General features: G+C 35.2%; 2 protein-coding genes across 3 annotated transcripts in view; both read right to left on the reverse strand.

The window, feature by feature from the left end:
• Positions 1-124: 124 nt before the first annotated feature.
• On the reverse strand, positions 125-10,731 carry LOC121314821 (protein FAM8A1-like). The gene is made up of 5 exons (XM_041248521.1): positions 10,193-10,731; positions 9,393-9,513; positions 7,427-7,550; positions 6,837-6,976; positions 125-3,850 (listed from the first exon to the last, which is right to left on the reverse strand). Exons 1-5 carry the CDS (start codon positions 10,704-10,706, stop codon positions 3,703-3,705), a joined length of 1,047 nt encoding a protein of 348 aa, XP_041104455.1. The 5' UTR covers positions 10,707-10,731; the 3' UTR covers positions 125-3,702.
• Positions 10,732-14,415: 3,684 nt separating this feature from the next.
• The window catches only part of cap2 (cyclase associated actin cytoskeleton regulatory protein 2), a 66,300-nt gene continuing 61,433 nt past the window's right edge, over positions 14,416-19,282 (reverse strand). For both annotated transcript variants that reach the window (XM_041248523.1, XM_041248522.1), the window contains exons 10-13: positions 18,576-18,699; positions 18,091-18,173; positions 17,501-17,641; positions 14,416-16,218 (exon numbers count right to left, since the gene is read on the reverse strand). In XM_041248523.1, coding sequence (XP_041104457.1) covers positions 16,135-16,218; positions 17,501-17,641; positions 18,091-18,173; positions 18,576-18,699 — 432 coding nt within the window. In that variant the 3' untranslated portion in view covers positions 14,416-16,134. The remainder of the gene's footprint in view (positions 16,219-17,500; positions 17,642-18,090; positions 18,174-18,575; positions 18,700-19,282) is intronic.

Genomic DNA, 19,282 nt, shown 5'->3' on the forward strand with positions numbered 1-19,282 from the left:
AAATAGAATTGTACCTACAAGAAGCTACCCTTCTCAGGTGAGTTCAGAATCACATACACAAACAAAAGTTAAACTTTGAACGGCTAGCACTTTTTAACTGAAACACAGAAAAGCTGAGTAAGGGTTGTGGATTTAAATTCAACTTTAATTGCAATAAATATTAACATAAGTTTCAAACTTTTAATTGTTGTAATCTCCAACTAATTGAGTGCCAGTAAATAAAAAAAGGCAGTCACAGTGTTAACATATGCTTTAATATTTCATAAAATACCACAAATTGAATTTAAATTTAAAACATAGTAATACTGTAAGTAATACTGTATTTTCTGACAGGATTCAAAAACACATTTGTTAATTTTTCATGATACAGATTATTGCAATGCATGCAGTTTGAATATCATCATACTGTATTAGGCTGTCCAATATAAACATTGTGCTGCTGGTCTGAGTTTTTATTCCTGAAAAAAAATATATATATATATATACATAGATATATAGATACAACATGTCCAGCTCAAATCCAGAACTTAGTTTACTTCTACAATTGAATACAAAATACATGAAAGCTAGGTAGCTGATGTACTCTGTATTTGAAGCAGTTCTTGTATAAACCTCTCCCATGCTTTAGCTTTATGCTGTTTTGAAATAATAAAAAGAAAAGTCAATATGCTCTGTTAAAATAAACTACTTAACAAAGATGACCAGGTTTTTTGTTTTTAGACTACATATTGGAGTTTATTAAATTGATCTGAATGGTGATGAATCTAAATACTGCAGTTGTTTAATTCATTAAAACAATGAGTTTTGATAAAACCAACACCTGTAATAGTGTGCATGAACCTCTTAAGTGTATGTTTGTTTTTAAAAGTCAGTCAAATTACTGGTTTGATCCTAATTTAGCACTTAAATCTCCCACTGCAGATGCATTGAATATACCTCACTGTGTTAACTGTGAATGTTTGGTCATATTATGTTTACTACAGGACTGCCGCTTTTCCACTTTGTTAAATTAACAGAAGCAAATCAAGCTTCATCTTTTAAATGTATTATGACAAAGCCATAATGACATTTGATCAATGTTCAGATCTAAAGCTTCAGTTTAGTTCATTTCTAATAAGCTTCAGAAAAAAAATTGAAATTCTAACATTGAATGGCTGAGTTTTATTTAAAGCTTGACAAGTTATCCCGACTGGTGTTCAATCCTGTTATGCTTCAAAAGCTAAATGTACGTCTAATGGTTTGCATATACTGTACAGTACAATGCTGAAACTAACCTAGCCCTGTAGCTCTACCATGTCTCTGTGACAAATCACTGCTGCAATTATCAAAAGGTTTGTAGAAAGCTATTTTACACGTTTGTAAAACAGGTCATTTTTGCATATCTTAAGGTTTTGTTTTTTTTACCCCAGATTTGTAAGTTTTGCAGTCTTTCTGCTGTGTGGACATTCTTTAGTCTGTTACAGTAACAGCAGCACTGTGTCTGCTTAACTCCAGAGTAAAGCACATAGCTAATATAAACACGATGCTCTCTGCATTGCACCGAAAGCACATGCAGGACATTTACTTTTAATTACACTGAGTTTCACATTACTTGCTTATAAATGGAAAGTTGTGTACTGCTAAACTTTAAAGAGAAAATAATCATTTTTTGTGGCTCTTTAGTGAACAGGCCATCACAAGCAATGAATACAAATTATATATACAAGATTAATAAAAGCAATGTAGTAGCTGATGCCTCTTGGGTAATGGCAAAAATAATAAGCGTCAATTGTTCAAAAACATGATTTGGGTATTTGCTGTTACTGAAATCAAAAGACCATCGAAAAATATAACATGATCAGTACTGAAACAAATGCAACAGCTTATTTACTATAATTAAATTCTGTAAAACATCATCATTAAAATAATGTTTTAGGAAATCACTATCACAAAGACAATTGTTTCACCAAAATACTTTAGGTGTCTGGAAATAGAACTGTTCTATATTGTAGGATATAACTTTGTTATAATTAATTTAAGTCAGATTAGATTTATTTACTTAGAACAATTCTTTAAAAATCGACAATGAATACATCACACAAGCAATTTCTATTCAAATACCAACTTGTAATCAAAACTGAGTTTTGTTTTAGACAGACCCAAAATATTGCAAACGCAATCTAAAATTAAACAAGCTGCCTTGTCATTAAAGATATCCTAATATTTAAAAATATACAACACTCAAACTGGTATCTAAAGAATAACAATTCTGTGCAATTCTATTCTTACGCTACATTTCCTCTGCCTTGGATTGTCATGTTCTGATCATATGCGTTCTGTTTGCACATCTCCAGCAACAGCAATCACAGACATGCATTTCATTAAAAGCCTGTTCCAAAAATGGAAGACTACATGCAACACCGATGGCTCAGAATTTGAAGATCTCTGAAACCAACTTCAGTCTTATGGCTGGTTTAAACGTTTTCTTTCTAACTGCTTGCATTTTGATTTGCCCTATTTCGGTTACAGGCTGAAACTGTTTTTCACTGAAGAATCAAAATAACTAACTCAAATTACTAATAGTTAGAATGGGGATGCAGATTTAAATTAAACACTGCTCCCCTGTATCAACACCTGCAAGTACCACAATCCCATACAACAGTAAATCTTACCAAGTGTGTGTAGCACTCAAAGCGAATGGCTTGTAAATTACAAGACACTTTATAACAGAGAAAAATTATCAAGAGACCAAATTAGGATATCACTGATTTTTTTCTTTCTTTCTTTAAACCAAAACATTATAAAACTATTGTATCAGGAAATAAACAACTACTCTGTCCCAAGTTGTACCTGCACCGTTTCTTAGTTGATTTAACACTTTAAACCGCTGCATGTTAGAGCACACTTTACAAAATCTGAAATGCTGCTCTTTAAGCTTCTTTAAAGCCTTCTTAGGCATCACTAGCGTACCACAGGGCCTCTTTCACAATGGTTTTGCTACTGTGACGTAGAACTTGGCAATTCTATAACAGTTTGATCCACTTCAGGTATTACTGCGTGCTGTAGACAAACAAGCTTTGAACAATAAGCTAGAAACCAGACATACAACTGCCCCAAGGACTGCAAGTCAGTGACTAACTCAGTGTGTCAAGTCTGCTAGGGGTTTCATTCGTTCTGGATGTATTCATGACCATCTGTCACTGAGCACAACATCAAGTCTCTCAAAAGGGAAGTTAGGGATGTAAAACTGCAGCAAAGCAAGTTCTTGAGAATGTTCTTTGGAAAATATGAATTTGTGTTGTATTGGATACAAAAGAACCTGACAACTGCCTGTTTTGCCCATCACAAATTAAACTGATGGTGACAGGGAAGTGCAGATTATATATCTTGTATGCAATTCAATCATATTAAAGGCAGTAAAGATTAAAATGTGAAATACAATTTCTTGGAAAAAAAAAAAAGAGAATGAGCAGATTCTGAAGGAGCAGCAGCAACATTATTCCATTTAGGCACTGCATCTAAATTAGCATCAAATCATCTCTTCAGTCTCAAAAGGATGTCATCTCTGTTACTCTAAATTATTTTCTTTCTTTTTTTTGTTACTTTTTCAGCATTTTTTTTCAGGGCCTTCCTCTTCTCCTCCTACAGGTTGCTGTCCATATTGAATTACAGAACTGGTGGGGGTACCATAAACCTCACTAGCTTAACAGACGGATCCATATCTCATCGTCTGGTCCCATTTCGTTTCACCACGATCGTCCCAGCCACAATGTCGTAGACAGTTCGGTTGTGCTGGAAAAACAGTAGCGTGATGAAAGCAGGAAAGAAGAAGGCAATGGAGAAGTTTTTGTTCAGCGCTCGCACCGTAGACCTATGATCAAAAGAAAGCAAGAGTGAGCATGTTGGTACAAGGAAAGCAAAATGTCAAATATTAAAATGATCACAATACTCATCTGAGCTACAAGTTCAACAGACTACTGGTTAAATCTATAATAGGTTTTACTTAAGACTGTTTATTTGTGGGTTGTCCTTGATGGAGTGCTTACTATGATACAAACGTATATCCTGTCTCCATCTTTTGCAGTTAATTAAGGGCTGCTAACTAAGGATTTCAAACCAATTTTGCAACACTTTATTAGCACGATCAACATTATCACTCAGTATGGTTACATGAGATCAAGTTTTCAGAAAACTGAATCAATTTTTTTTTCTGAAAACACTGTGTTTCCATGACTTGGATAGATAATCCAATTACAATTCTGATAAACTGAACAGCATACACATGAATTACATTTTCGGAAAAGCATTTGCGCATATGCAGTATGGAGCAGGACGGGAACAGCAAGACTGAGCCGTACATGAATTATCAGGTATTTTAGACTTGGCAAAATTGTTAATTCTCATACTGTATTTAACAGATTATTATGCTATACACCTCTCGTTTTAATTCCCCAGCGTGTGCAAACTGTCCACTCCTTGCAAAAGCTCATCCTTTTCTTCATATAAACTACTGTACCTTACATACGGGACTGTAAATTCTCAATGCATTTACCTAGCTAGAATTCAGTTGCTGCTCCAACCGAACAGGCAATTTCTGTGTGAACAGCTATAGCTGTAATAATGGAGTTTTACTTTTGATCAAATACTATTACTAAATTTAAATGAATAATATAACTTTATGCGTAACTAGACAAATTGATCTGTATAAACTGATTGGCGACTGAAATCATTTATTCATTTACAATTCTTTTATCATTTTTTATTTTTTTAAAAATATAAATTGAAAACAAAAAAAAAGCAAAAGCATTCCTTGGACAACATATTATATAATCCAAAATCATGAAGCGGTTCCCATGCATCACTAGCCTGTTTTTTATTCCAACCCTTACATGATGCCGTTTGATAACTTGCCAAGCAAAACAGACAAAAAAAAAAAAAAGTTACCATACTTTTATTTTTCTCCTTATGTATTGCTGCTTTTTGCATCTTGTTTTGTTATTCTTTTTACGATCAAAAAGTAAGTTGTTGGGTTATAATATTTACAAAAAGTACCAGTGTAATCTGCCACAGCATTAGCCAACTGGGATGAGAGCATCAATCTAGCAAGGTTTTAATAAATATGTACTGCCATGTATATACCAAGTCCCCAACATTTCGATCTATGGAGATACATTGAATTGGAAATGTGACAAGACAAAACAAAACTGTTGCAGTTAGACCTAAAGGTCAGGCCTCCAGCAAGGGTACCAGAATGCAGCCGTGTATCTATAAGCCTTGCATTGGAAATGTTTGCATATCCTTAAGGGTGGCCTATTAAGCATCACTGCTTTAAGGTTATAAAAAATACATTTTCCAATTTAATTACCTTCTTTATTGTGCAGCTGAAATATTACTATAACATTTTCTTCCACCAAACTATAAAGCAGAAGCAGCCCTCTCCTCCTCCTCCTTATTCCACACACTCACACAGTTTGTATTTCTTAAAACTATTTTTGACAACAGGGCACAGGCATCAGTCCGAGCTGAATTCGACAAACAACGTGGACAACAATGGAAGAGATCACACCGCTACGCATTAAATGGGTCTTATGTCCATGGCTGAATTAGGACAGATTGTACTTTAAGAAACTTTGGCATGTATTCAGGTCAGTTGAACCCAAATTCCTAACTGGTATAAATAGCAACAAATAAACAGGAATACATTTCCAATAAACCTCTCAATTTTGATAGAGCTAAGAATGAAGGATAATTATATAAAAATGCAAATTAATGATCTCACCTAAACAAAACACACACTGTGACAATTCAATACAGGCTTGTTAATCCTTCTCGGGAATAATTGGACCTTAGTAATGTAAAAGTGAATATCACCCGTAAAATAAACAACACACATGATAACACAAGTAGCAAACTGCTATAAAACAAATGGTGTGTAATATATAAATGTATACAATAACAACAATTAAAAAAACAGTTCAACAACAGAAAGACTGACTGACTGGACAGAGTCCTGCCAAAAAAAAAAAAAAAAAAAAAAACAGATGCCAGATAAATACTATACATTAACTGAGTAACAATACATCAGTGTGAAGTAAAACTACAAGAAACTAAACAAAACATACTGCAATTGTATAAAACAAGCATGACAGAACTTACTTGCAATATGTGCCATTCAAGTACTGCTACGAGTAGAGTAGAAGCTGTATGCGCAACATGCTTTTTGTGTTTTACAACTTTTGAAAACCTTGTTGAATTAATCTGAAAATGTGTATGCTGCTTTATACTGGACTGGGTACAAAACGGGCACAATCATAGATTTTAATAACATGCCACTACCACAGAACACCCCAAAAAAAAAAAAAACACCCGCTGGCTTTTAAAAGATGTAGTAGTTAGGCAAACACCTTTACATGTCTTGCTGATACTGTTAAAATAATGTTAATCTTTGTACACTTTTAAAACAGGGCATTTCGTAATCAAGCATTTTCACAAATATATTTTTCAATAAAAAATATTTTCTTGAAGGAGCTTAAAAAGAAATGTTGTATCTTAAATTGTTCTTACAGTTTTACCTCAGAATTTAATACTGTTTTGAGGGTTTAATATTATGAAAGCATAATATTACATATTCATAAGAAAAAAAGCAATGAGAAAACTGAAATCTTTTGAAGAAATGTGGATACTTATTTCTTATAGTTGCAACTCAGATTGAATGACTCTGTGTCTAAAGCTACAGATTAACTAATATTTCAACAAGGAAGACAATAAGTCTACAAGATTATGCACATTGGTTATTGGCTATTGTGGCCCACCTTGTTAGTGTATATTACTATGCAGCACCATCTCCTTATACTTACGCCGACAGGCTGACATTTGATGCAGGCATTACAAGCACCCGGTCTGGCCGGACAAGCACCGACGTGTCACAAGTGACAACCCGAAGGCCAAGCAGAAACTTGCCTGGAGTAGCCCCGCCTGCTCCCCAGATGCAAATTATCTACAGGTAAAAATATTTTCATGAATTATACTGCACCAGAATGCACAATCTCATTTTATATGTGAAATCGGGTTTTTTATGGGGAAAAAAACTTTGTAATTGGTGATATATTCAAAAAAGATATATATTTGGGATACACTGAGACCAACAGGGAAATCAGGTTAATGCATGGGACAAGCTAATGGTATGAGTGAAAATAAATCTGGCTTAACAGCAGGCTTTGTTTTATTATAGAGCTCTTTTATTCGACTTAGCAACTTTTCCTCTGATAATTATGACATATGAATGATGCTCTAAATCTCATAATCTGTACTATTCTTCCAACAAGTTCTTATGGACTGACAAGCTGGCCATGTAGGGCTGTTATTTTTTTTAAATCAGCTTGCACTGCAAAGTTTTTAACTCTTGAAAAATGGTATTTGGTCAGTCTCACTTCCAATATAATTTCACCTCATAACAGCAAACTAACACCCTGTAGACCAGAGCTACTATCATCATTTTCTGCAACTCTTCCATGGAAGTGTCTTCATCGATTTCTTCAACAATGTAATTCATGGCAAACTTGGAAATGTCCCTACAAAGAGAAAAAAACACACAAGACATGTGAGCACCAAAGGAGGCAATGTTTGTAGGTAAGCACACTAAGTTTACCAACTTTTTTTGTTTTATACATGCAGATATTAAGTTTCTACCATGTGAATTACATTTTTTAATTAGGTTTTAACCTAATTTCACCCAGAAAATTGTGTCAAAAATGTTATTAATCTGACCGATCAGATTTTATTATGGTTGTTTAGCTAATCAAGGATCTTTTTTTTTTTTTTTTAGGGTTTATATTAACCAATTCCATGTCTTTTGAAACAAAAGGATGTATGAATTAGACAAACAATGAGTAAACCCCTGGTTTTATCAACATAATTAAATTAAGGGGATAATGAGACCCAGGTGTTTAAATAATTAGGTAGCTCTTCAGGGGTGAGTTTGGGAGGCCCCACCCGATATAAAGATCAGAAACTTTAGAGTTTGGTTTTCATCATGCTGGTGTATGGAAACACGTCATGCCACAATCAAAAGAAATCTCTGAGGACCTCAGAAAAGCAGTTATTGATGCTCGTCAGTCTAGAAATGGTTACAAAACCATTTCTAAGGATTTGGGGCTCCACCAATCCACTGTCAGACAGATAGTCTACAAATGGAGAAAGTTCAAGATCAGAGTCACTCTACCCAGGAGCGGTCGTTCTACCAGAATTTCTCCAAGAACAGTTCGGAAAATCATCAAAGAAGTCACAAAGAACCCCAGAGTAACATCCAAGGATGTGCAGGCCACTCTCGCCTTGGGTAATGTGAGTGTTCATGACTCAACTCTCAGAAAAAGACTGAACAAGAATGGTGTTCATGGAAAGTTGGCCAGGAGGAAACCACTTCTCTCTAAAAAGAACATTGCTGCCAGTCAGAAGTTCGCCAAAGAGCACACAGATGATCCAGAAGACTTCTGGAACAATGTTTTCTGGACAGATGAGTCAAAGGTAGAACTTTTTGGCCTCAATGAGGAACGTTATGTTTGGCGAAAACCAAACAGTGCGTTCGAACAGAAGAACCTCATCCCAAGTGTTAAGCATGTTGGTGGGAGTGTGATGGTTTGGGGCTGCTTTTGCTGCCTCAGGTCCATCATTGACACAACAATGAACTCTGTATCAGAAGATTCTAGAGGAGAATGTCAGGCCATCCGTCCGTGAGCTGAAGCTGAACTGAAAGTGGATCATGCAGCAAGACAATGATCCTAAACATACAAGCAGATCTCCAAAAGAATGGCTGCAGAAGAAATTCCGCTTTTTAGAATGGCCTAGCCAAAGTCCGGACCTAAACCCCATCGAAATGTTGTAACAGGACCTGAAGCGAGCTGTCCATGCAAGGAAGCCCTCCAATATCACCAAGTTGAAGCAGTTCTGTAAGGAGGAATGGGCCAAAATTCCTCAAAACCGATGTGAGAGACTGACCAACAGTTACAGGAAATGCTTAGTTGAAGTCATTGCTGCTCAAGGGGGTGCCACCAGTTACTGAATCTAAAGGTTCACATACTTTTTCACACATGGATATTGAATGTTGAATCATTTGTGGATAAATAAATGTTGAAAAAGTATCATGTTTATGTGTCATTTGTTTAATCAGGCTATCTATTATCTTTATCTATTATTAAGACTTAGATTAAGATCTAATAATTGTAGGTTTGAAATATGTGAAAATCCTAAGGGGTTCACAAACTTTCTCGGCACTGCGCGTGCGTGCGTGCGTGTGCGTGTGTGTGTATATATATATATATATATATATATATATATATATATATATATATATATATATTCTCTAAATTGTTATGCATACAATATGTAAACTGTACATTTTTTTTTGGTTCACTTACTTCATTCCACTGAAGTGCATGATGCTTAAAACAATGGATGCCTTTATGAAGAAAAGGATGAAGAAGTCTACTATTTCAGCTATGAATCTGTGTAAAGGTGAGGGAATTGTATATTCGCGACCTGAAACAAAAACAAATAAGTGTCAGATTGGCAACTGAAGGATTCTGGATTTAAGTTATTACTTCTGGACTCAGACTTTTTTGTGCATCTGTGAGGTCAGAACTTGGACAAGATGGTGAATTATACAGTACTGTGAGGCTTTGCTTATTTGCTTTGTGTTATGGATAAACAAACATCAAATGGATTATCCAATACATGGACAATTTGCCCACACTGGAAAATCGGGCCCAGAGACAACAATGACTCAAAATATTTTCTCATCATGACACGTTGTTATATGACTGTATATAAATGGTTGTTCCCTTTTGTAGTAAGATTCAGACACTTGTTTGTAAGATGCGGTGCAGTGAATGCCCATACACCTGCTGAAGCAAGAGTGTGAATTCACCATAACCACCTCTACCAATACAGCTGAAAACCAGCAATGCGTTGACATCTTGTACAACTGACTTTTACAAGAATGTGTTGAAAACTAGCCTCTTAAATTTTAAAAGTTTAAGTACATTGCCATATGTATATAACGTAGCTTGTTTAAACATTTTAATGGCAGAAAACTCGCTGTTGTTCTTGTTGAAACTACCGGTAGTTATATAAAGAAAAAAAAATGGTGGACGTGATAAGTGAAAACACATTTTCCATTTTGACAATACAATTGTGCAAGTCTTTTTTGATACGATACCTGCTTGCTGTACATTGCCATGTAGCTGCTGCACTGGTCTTGCAGACCCGGGAGTTGTTCCAGCAGCTACCTGTCCCTGAGCACCAGCGTCTGCAACCGGGAGAGGCACAAAATAAGGTGGGACAGGAAAGGGGAACTGATTGATATTATTATTATACCAAACCCGAACATCCTGGACAGATTGACCAACTTGCCCAGCTGGCGTGGCCCCGTTCTGGGTTGCTGCTGGGTACGAAGAATAACAAGGAGGAAAGGGGGAAATAGACATCGCCATCCAGTTTTGCCAGTTCATATACCAGTAGTACTGCCACATCCACTCCTGCACCTTCCCGCAGTATTCCGAGGCGGTCGTCTGACTGTCCGGGCCTTCTTTACTTTCCGAATCATGACCGCTGTTCCTTGTTTTTGTGACGGTCATGTCTGTCCCAGTCCTGTGTTTTGGAGCAGTTATATTGGTTTTATCCATAGCGTTTGACGCAGATAACTCATCTATACCTCCTCCCAAGTCGGCCATGATGAGACTGGAGCAAGTATTACACAACAACAACACACACAGGCAATTCAGGGGTGGCGTTTCCAAGTTTTGAAAAATGATACATTTGTGTAATCTTTAATTATAAAATTATACTATAACTTTCCTATGTACATCTATATTATAACTGTTTAATAACCTACAAGTAAGTACCATAGTCACCCAGTACTTTACAAAATTACCATATGCCATTACAAACACCCCCGCTTTCCTAATAAATTATGGTACAGTCCACAACTCCGTGACGTTTTTAGGCCATCGTAAATACGTCAAAACGCTTTGATTCAATTACAACAAACATTCAGAGTTAGTATATAGCAAGCGTACTAACTTTGGGAGAGCTAGTATGTTGCTCATGTTTAGTACGTAGCAGAGGATTCGAGACCCCAAACCTCAAGTGCGGGGTGCGCTCACAAACAAATTGATTCCAGATTGCTATAGTTCAAATGATTGATGTGATTAATCATTTGCATTTTTTTTTTCTGCAAAATAATAATAATAAAGAAATAATAATAATAAAAAAAATGTAAAACATGAAGATAATACATTTTAATTTGCCTTATAATTCTGCGTGGTATATATACAATGTATTTATCTGCATACTTTAATAAACGAACAAAATGCTTCAAAGGGTTAACTTTTCACTTCACTAGTTTTTAGACGTCATTTCAGAGAACAATGGCGCTGTCTTCATGTTAGAATGTGCTGTACAAATGTAGGACGAGCAAGCGTACTAAATTATTCTTACACTTCATAGTACTATGTTAGTCCACGAACAGGCTCACCTCACGTCCGATTTGGTACTCTGCAATCAGGATCTTGTTTAGTCTTGATTTAGCGAATGATCCAGCTGTGGTGATTGTCTTCTGGTGCAGTGCAATCGGGATTAACAAGAGTACTAAATTTAGTCTAAACAGTGAACTAAACCTGCTTAATCCGCTAGTTAGACGCATCAAGTGGACTAACTTTGGTACGCTACAACTGACCCTTTGATTTTAAGATTTTTTTGTTTGTTTGTTTTTTGGTGATAATTGTATCAATATGTATCAAAAGTATGTACACTAGCTTTGGAGACCACACAAATCGCTTCATCACTGACGATATGGGTTGCGGGTTTAGATTTACTGTGTGAAGGGTACAGTTATGTAATTGCGTATGAAGGTTAAAGTTATGTAATATGTTTGTATTATTAATCACATGTATGGTCGTGATGTATTGAAGTGCTGAACGTTTGGATAGTTACATCACTAAAGACGCACCTGAGGCATACATAGATAGGTGCCTCATGATATACGGTTATATACATGTGCTCAGTTCCAATTCTCCCTGTTCCTTGTTATTAAACGAGTTAAGACTGTACACCTTTCCTGTCTGATAATTAGTATTATTGTTTTTAAAGTGTTAATTTTCACACACAGTCTACAGATCTTTCTTATCAATTTCACAAAAGTGTATCATATAGTGATCCCCAAACTGTAAAAGCTTTCCTGGGCTGTCCTGACTCTGCTCTAGCCTGTATCTCAAACCCTGTGGGCTCCAACTCTAGGTTGACAATGCCTGTAAAGACTCCCTCAGTACAGCCAGACCCTCTCCTGACAGGGCAGCATGCAGCTGCATTAAAAATATGAATTGCACGGACCTCACTCCCAACTGATCTGACAGGAACTCAAGGCTTTTCCAAACTCACCTGTCCAAATGTAATAGATGGGACATCTTAAGGACTCCTCTAGACATTACATTTTTTTAAATAAAATGATCAGATTCTAGAATTGAACAGGTTGAAGCCTGATTATATACCAATGGTTCCTTCAACAACCTGTACAATTCCAATTTGCTTATATTTTGCTGGACCCTAAACAACATCCACACAATCAGCATCCCCTTATAAAATCCAGGTAGAATAGACAGGTTGAGCTTTTCAGTATTTATGAAAAGCATCTGTCTATCAAAGTTGAGATTCCCCACTTTGTGAAGGAAACTAAATGTTAGTGCTCTCCAATGGAGAGACTCAGGGGCAAACAGCAGCCTCTGCAGAGACTGGAGTCTAAACGTTGAAACACACATCCATCAAGCCCTGCCCACCCTCCTCTACAGGCAGGTACACCACACTCTGTTTAACCCAGTGAATACTGTCCCAGGAAAACGACGTGGAAATTGAAAGCACTCTAATGAAACACCGAATAAATATGCACTACGTTTAATAAAAAAATATGAATGCTAACTTTTTCAAATTTGCTGACTTCATAACTGGGGAAATAGTTAGCCAATAATCTAAATTAGTCATTACAATCCATAACACAAACACTTATATTAACACAGAATATAACAAGTAAAGATTAAAGTGGTCAATTTCTAGTACAATTTTATTATCCTGTCCCATTATTGTCTCCCGCTAATGGATCTAATCAGCATGTAGTGGAGGTTATTATTTAAGCAATAATGACCGACACGCAGGGCATTTCCTAGCATTAATAACACAGCCGGGGCATTAACGGACAGGAAATGTCCTGCCTGGAGGTCATTATTGCTATTATAAACCGTCTTTATGGTTTTAACAGCAGTAACATTAAGATTTATAACTGGAAGACCAGTGTCCCATTTATTTTTAAGTGTTGGTTAACATCAGGGCAATGGCCATGTAACCTTGAGCGGACATGAGGAGATGGTGAAAGGATGAATCTAGTCATTTTTATGATGTGTTAAAGTAGTAGTTGATTCATTTCGATCCTTTCATCGAAAAGGTCTTGTAGTTTCAAAAATAAACTTTGACAGTTGAAAATGAAGGTGTCCTTTTCCAAGTTTAGGCAAAGTAGTATATTAGTGTTTATGCAGAAAATACATTAAATATTTAGTTTTCATGATATTAAATATGAATATCAATGAAAATCTGTGTCGTAGGTTTTAATTCACAATAAATAGTTTTACAGTAGTTAATAACATTGATGATAACATTGCGCAGCCATTTTGGTTTTCAAATGGAGAAAGTAAAGCTCATGTGGACCTCACAGTAAATTCTGGAATGGCTCAGTGCTATGTAGTGGGAGTCTTACTTCCATCCCGGTAACTCAAGTTGCTTTATAAAACTGAAATTAATAAAATGGATGATGTTTGTGGACAACCCATGTTCTGTGTTGTACTGCGTGTTGCAAAAGATACGTTTTTTTCATATCTCAGAAAAGCTACTGTACAAATGAACTGCTACATATGACTTCTCTTGTTATAGTTTCAGAATGGCCCATGTAGTCTTTCATAAAAAAAAAAGAGTAAAAAATGGACAATACTGCCATCTGTTGGTCAAAAGAAATGCAAGCCTGCTGTACCTTGTATTTCATCGGTCTGAAGCCCTTGGCTCGATTCTTTGCTTTATTAATGTCTTCTAAGGCTTGTGTTTATATTGTTTGCCACAAGTACCTTCTAAACAATGTATCACCCCCAGTAGGCATAAGAAACTTTAACATGAACTGCATTGGAAGAAAACCAGAGTGTCCATTACCTATAATGCACATTTAAAGGCTTTCCAATTAATTGATTCTCACATGAATAATAAATTGCAAAACCTATCCTCTCCTTTATTTTTTTCTATCTATTTTTCTAGCTATTACTGATTGGGGAATGACATGATCAAAAGGCTAACTGGTTTCATATTGCAATTGTATGTTGGTTACAGTTTACATTGTACTTGCATGATTGAGAGAATTGTGAAAACAAATCTTTATTCTTTAAAAGCAAAAATACATTTGACACACAAACACATTGATTATTTAATCATGACTTGGTTTTATTTGAAAATCTGGTGACAATATTTTAGTCAGAACAGCTTCATATGCTGTCAGTCTATACTGGAGTATGCAGTGCTTTTATATTATCAGATACACTTGACCTGTTACAATGCATGGTCGATTAATGCTACACTATGCAACACTATGCTAGCAAAAGTTTGCAATCACTAGATAAGAGCTGCGATTTAAAGCATATTGCAGTTTGTATGTACAATGTGCTTAAGACATACAATAGAAATCTTATATAACTATAGACCTAACTATAGTAAATATGGTAACCAGTGATTCAACAGATTGAAAGAAAAAATGAATTATTATTAATATATATTTTTCAGCAAAGGTTACCAACTGTAACTTGCAGTATATGACACGTCTGCCTTTCTGTAACATTAGACCAAATACACGAGAAGCATCTGACACAAGCTGGAGGATTTATTAAAGTATACTGAAACTACACTGCAATGTAGCAGTTTAAACACTGGCAAGGCAATGTGCTGGAAACCAGATTTCACACTGTGTGTGTGCATGTGTAGTGTAAGTTATTACTGGAATATAAACAATGCTATAGAGGTGGTGGTAAAATGCTCAATACAACACAATGGTAAATATGGCACGTTATCTACACAAAACTAATATTAAAATTATTTTCATTGGAGAAGTATTGTAAATGAAATAATGTGTTAACCATTATTTCCTCCATAATGACACAGTACACAAAACTAATCTTTAAAAATGCAGGTAAAGGTGGAGCCAGGTTGTTGTGCATGCACATTTTATACTGTGAGCTCCCTAAAGGTTTATCCAAACTTATAAAACCAAAACGAGTGACTACCTTTCTGTTGTTCAAGGGTACCATTTTACTGGACTGGTCACCAGAGGTCTTTTCAAAGAGCATTCTCATAATATGGAACAGGCTCCCTTCCTCAGGAAGACCTGCAAACTGTTTCTGCTGTTCCAAGACAACTTGCTTTACACAAGGCATCATATCCATATTGGACACATTGCTCGCATATAACCCTATCGGGACACAGTTGCCCTACTTTCTTTCAACAGAAAACATTTCCTCGATCTTTCCCTTTCAGTTGCAAAACAGGGTGATTAGTTTTAGTCTTGATTTAGATTTTCTGGGCCCCAATATGTAACTACTATGCATAGGTGCTAGGCTTTTTAACGGCCTCCTCAACTAATTAATTGTCATGTGTAATACACTTTGTTGGAATGCTCTTTTTAATTTATTTAATGCTGAATTACAACATAAATCAGCCTTACTTATTAGTCCTCTACAACATCTTGAAATGACTTATTAAATTGCATCTACTGAGCCTTAGGTGTGATTATTTTGCCAAACTATCTTTTAAAATGTACCGTATCTTCATTTAAAGAGTCTTAAAACACATCAGATACACTTGAGTGTATCCTGTGTCTCTTAATGATTACTGTGACATCCATGACTAAGCCATAAATGCAATAGTTTGTTCATATATGATAAAAATACATTTAAATGATAGGAAACCGAGGAATCATTGAAACCAGACTTATAATACACAGAACTACTTAGCTACGGTATCCTTACCGTTTAGATTTTCGTATGAACATTTAAAACATTTGTGTTGCAATAATACATTGTGAATTTAGCCAGCCATCTCGGTAGGTTCTGTGACCAATTTTGACCCATCCCATACTGTCTTGTACTGTTCAGGAACAGGGAATTCTTTCTGTTAAAAAAAGAGACAGAGAAATTAGATATACAGTAAAATGGACTTCGGGAATTAGATACTCAGGGAATTAGAAACTAGCAAAAACGTATTAACAGATCCCAGCACTGATAAGTGATGGTTTATACCATGGCACTGTGATAGATTCTAATTCTGTATTGGTTCATATGCTTGTGTGTTATTCATATTATTACTATTATTAACAAAAGTAATATAAAAGTAATAAGTAATCAGTAATATATTGCTTCTATAAGAAAGTGATCAGTAATATGTAAAATATTAGTCTTTGGATCAAGTAATCAGCAGTAGAGTAGTCTCGGATTAGGAACACCTCCTAAGAGAACACTTCGTTTATGGGAACACCCTTGTGGTGAGACACTGTAAATGCTACACCTAAAGTAACAGGAACTTTGCTTAAAAGAACACATTTGTTGCTACCGCTAGAGATTTGTTCACAACTGATACGGCACTGTTTTGTAACCTGATAACTCATCATCATCGAAATTAATTAAATCTTTTCAAATGTGACTTGTCATCGAGAAATTGACTTTCCAGAACCAGTGTCATCATATCATTGCCACAAGTGCACTTCATCGCTACAGAATGGCATGTAAACAAACGGAAAAATGCGCCACTGTTTCTCTTGCTATAAAAAGTTGGAAATTGTTCGAGCTCCTGAAAAAAAACCCTGAAATCAGACACAATTCGCCAAGCAATTTGGTGTTTTCTGTTCTGTTGAGCTGCTTCACCATTCTGTTAAATAATTGTGTGCATTTCTTGAATATTGCTCCTGTATAGGTATTCATAATTAATCTAGAGCTGCTGCTGCAAATGTTTGCAGGGGTGCTGTGTTACTTTAGTTTGACAGTTAGCTTATTAACGTTAGTTTGTCAGTAAGTTTATTAACATAGTTTATTAACATACACTTGCATCTTGCTTTTCTCTTATTCTGTTCATTTCATATGTTGATGCGCATGCGTCATGACAAGCAATACGTATGTATTTATTTATCGATTGTGTCTGAAAGAACACATCGGCTAAGACTGAGAACACTTTGCTTGCTTCCCGAGGGATGTTCTCTTAGCCGTAGACTACTGTATATTACTTTTTCAAAATAATATTCACATCCCTGATAATCTGGTAAGGGTTCACAGAGCATGTGTGTATTTAATTAAAATTAATACTGATGTAATCACAAATGAATAAATCCAGGGCATAATAAAATAAAATATAATGAAGTTTTACCCCCCAACCACCAAAAGATAAATACAAATTAACTTACATAATCACCGTCCTGTGGAACCAAAATGTTAACTTCTGAAGTCTTGGCACTCACAATTTCACAGTGTAAAGACTCTTCACTGAGGTATATGTGACAGCCTTCAGTTTTGTTGACTGAAATGGTTGGCACTTTCCCCATTACCTGAAACAGAACATTGCACATCAGTGTAAAAAGGATCAGCTTGATGAAAGCGTTGTATTTGATTCTAATTGCTACTGGGGAGGTTTTACTAAAATCCTAAATAAGGTTAGGGTTAGGGCTCTTTTATAACCTATGAGCAAGTTATTTGGTCTTTTTTGATAAACCACAAAATGGACAAAATGGACAAATTGAATCAACATATTGCAGCTCGTCAGCTTGGGCTTTTATTTGTATATTTTTAAATGTTCATTGGATCATTAGACCCTGCTTAAAAGAATAAAGTATTCATGTAAAACTGTAGTACTGCCCTAAAATAGAAGTGTTTAAAGTTTCTTACAAATGACTGAGTAAATAGCATTTTTTTTCCTGTTGAAACTGCACAGTTCTCAATGCTTTTGTTTTAATGAGTTAAAAGAAAACAGGGGTAAATATTTTGAATTTTTTTTTACCTGGATTTGAATGTCTCTGGAATTGATGACTTCCACAATGCCAACCACATTGTCAAACACCAGGCCAAGCTTTTTACAATTGTCTGAAAAATAAAAATAAATGTACTATAAATAATGTACTGTATATAGAGTAGGTATATATAATATATATATATATATAATATATATATATATATATATATATATATATATATATATATATATATATGTCATATGTAGTTTGCCTTTCATATGAAAATATCTTGAGACATATTCACTGAATTTTAATTTTGGTGCGTTTCTTTTGATCAATAAATCAAAACTTGTGAAAAGTTGATTAATCATATTCAACGCTAGCCTTAAAAGTTCACAGTTTTTGATAGAACCATGTTGCTTAGTCATGTTTCAGGTATATTTTTGTTATTTTTGTACACTGCAGTTATACAGTTTTATATATATATATATATATATCAACAGGAGAAGTGTACAATAAAAACCACACTCACCAACTATAATGGAATTGATTTTGCCTTTTATCTGCAATGTTGAGTTACTGCACTTGAAGGCGTAGACCACATGTTTCAGCTCGGTTTCAGAGATCACAAGGCTGTTAGCATGGTCCTGGTATTCCTTTATATATAAAAAGAGAGAACTCCACATGATTCTAAACAATCTTGTTCTTTAACGGAACTCAAAAAAAGAGCTGGAGAGTTCTAACAAGGTGTTTGCACTGAATTCTGGTTAAAATGTATTTATTCAGGATAAAGTTAATTTATCTTTGCAATTTCAAAGTGCTTTCTGCACTAGCTATTATAAACATATTATGTACTAATTCTTAACATGCAAACAAGTTTCACAAGGGAAGGCCTCGGACAAGGAAGAATGATATGTAGCTTTGCTGTATTCTATTACTGCTCTCAATTATAATTATACTTTCTGAATCTTGTACTTGATTTTACTCCTAAAGGTAACCGTAACCAGTTCTTATCCATTTATTGTACTTCCTACTTGCTCTTAATAGAATTTACTCTTACAAGCAAATATTTTACTAGAAGTTTAACTGCACTTAGTCGAAATCGCTCTCAAACGTAATTATTTACTGTATTTATATTCTCTAATTTTATTTTGTTCTTATTTACTACTGACTCGATTGTATTTCATAACTTATCTCTAATTTGATATTTTGTAATGTAATATTTGAACAACTAAGTTG

The sequence above is a fragment of the Polyodon spathula genome, chromosome 4 (genome assembly GCF_017654505.1).
Source record: "Polyodon spathula isolate WHYD16114869_AA chromosome 4, ASM1765450v1, whole genome shotgun sequence".
In the NCBI taxonomy this organism is placed as follows: Eukaryota; Metazoa; Chordata; class Actinopteri; order Acipenseriformes; family Polyodontidae; genus Polyodon; species Polyodon spathula.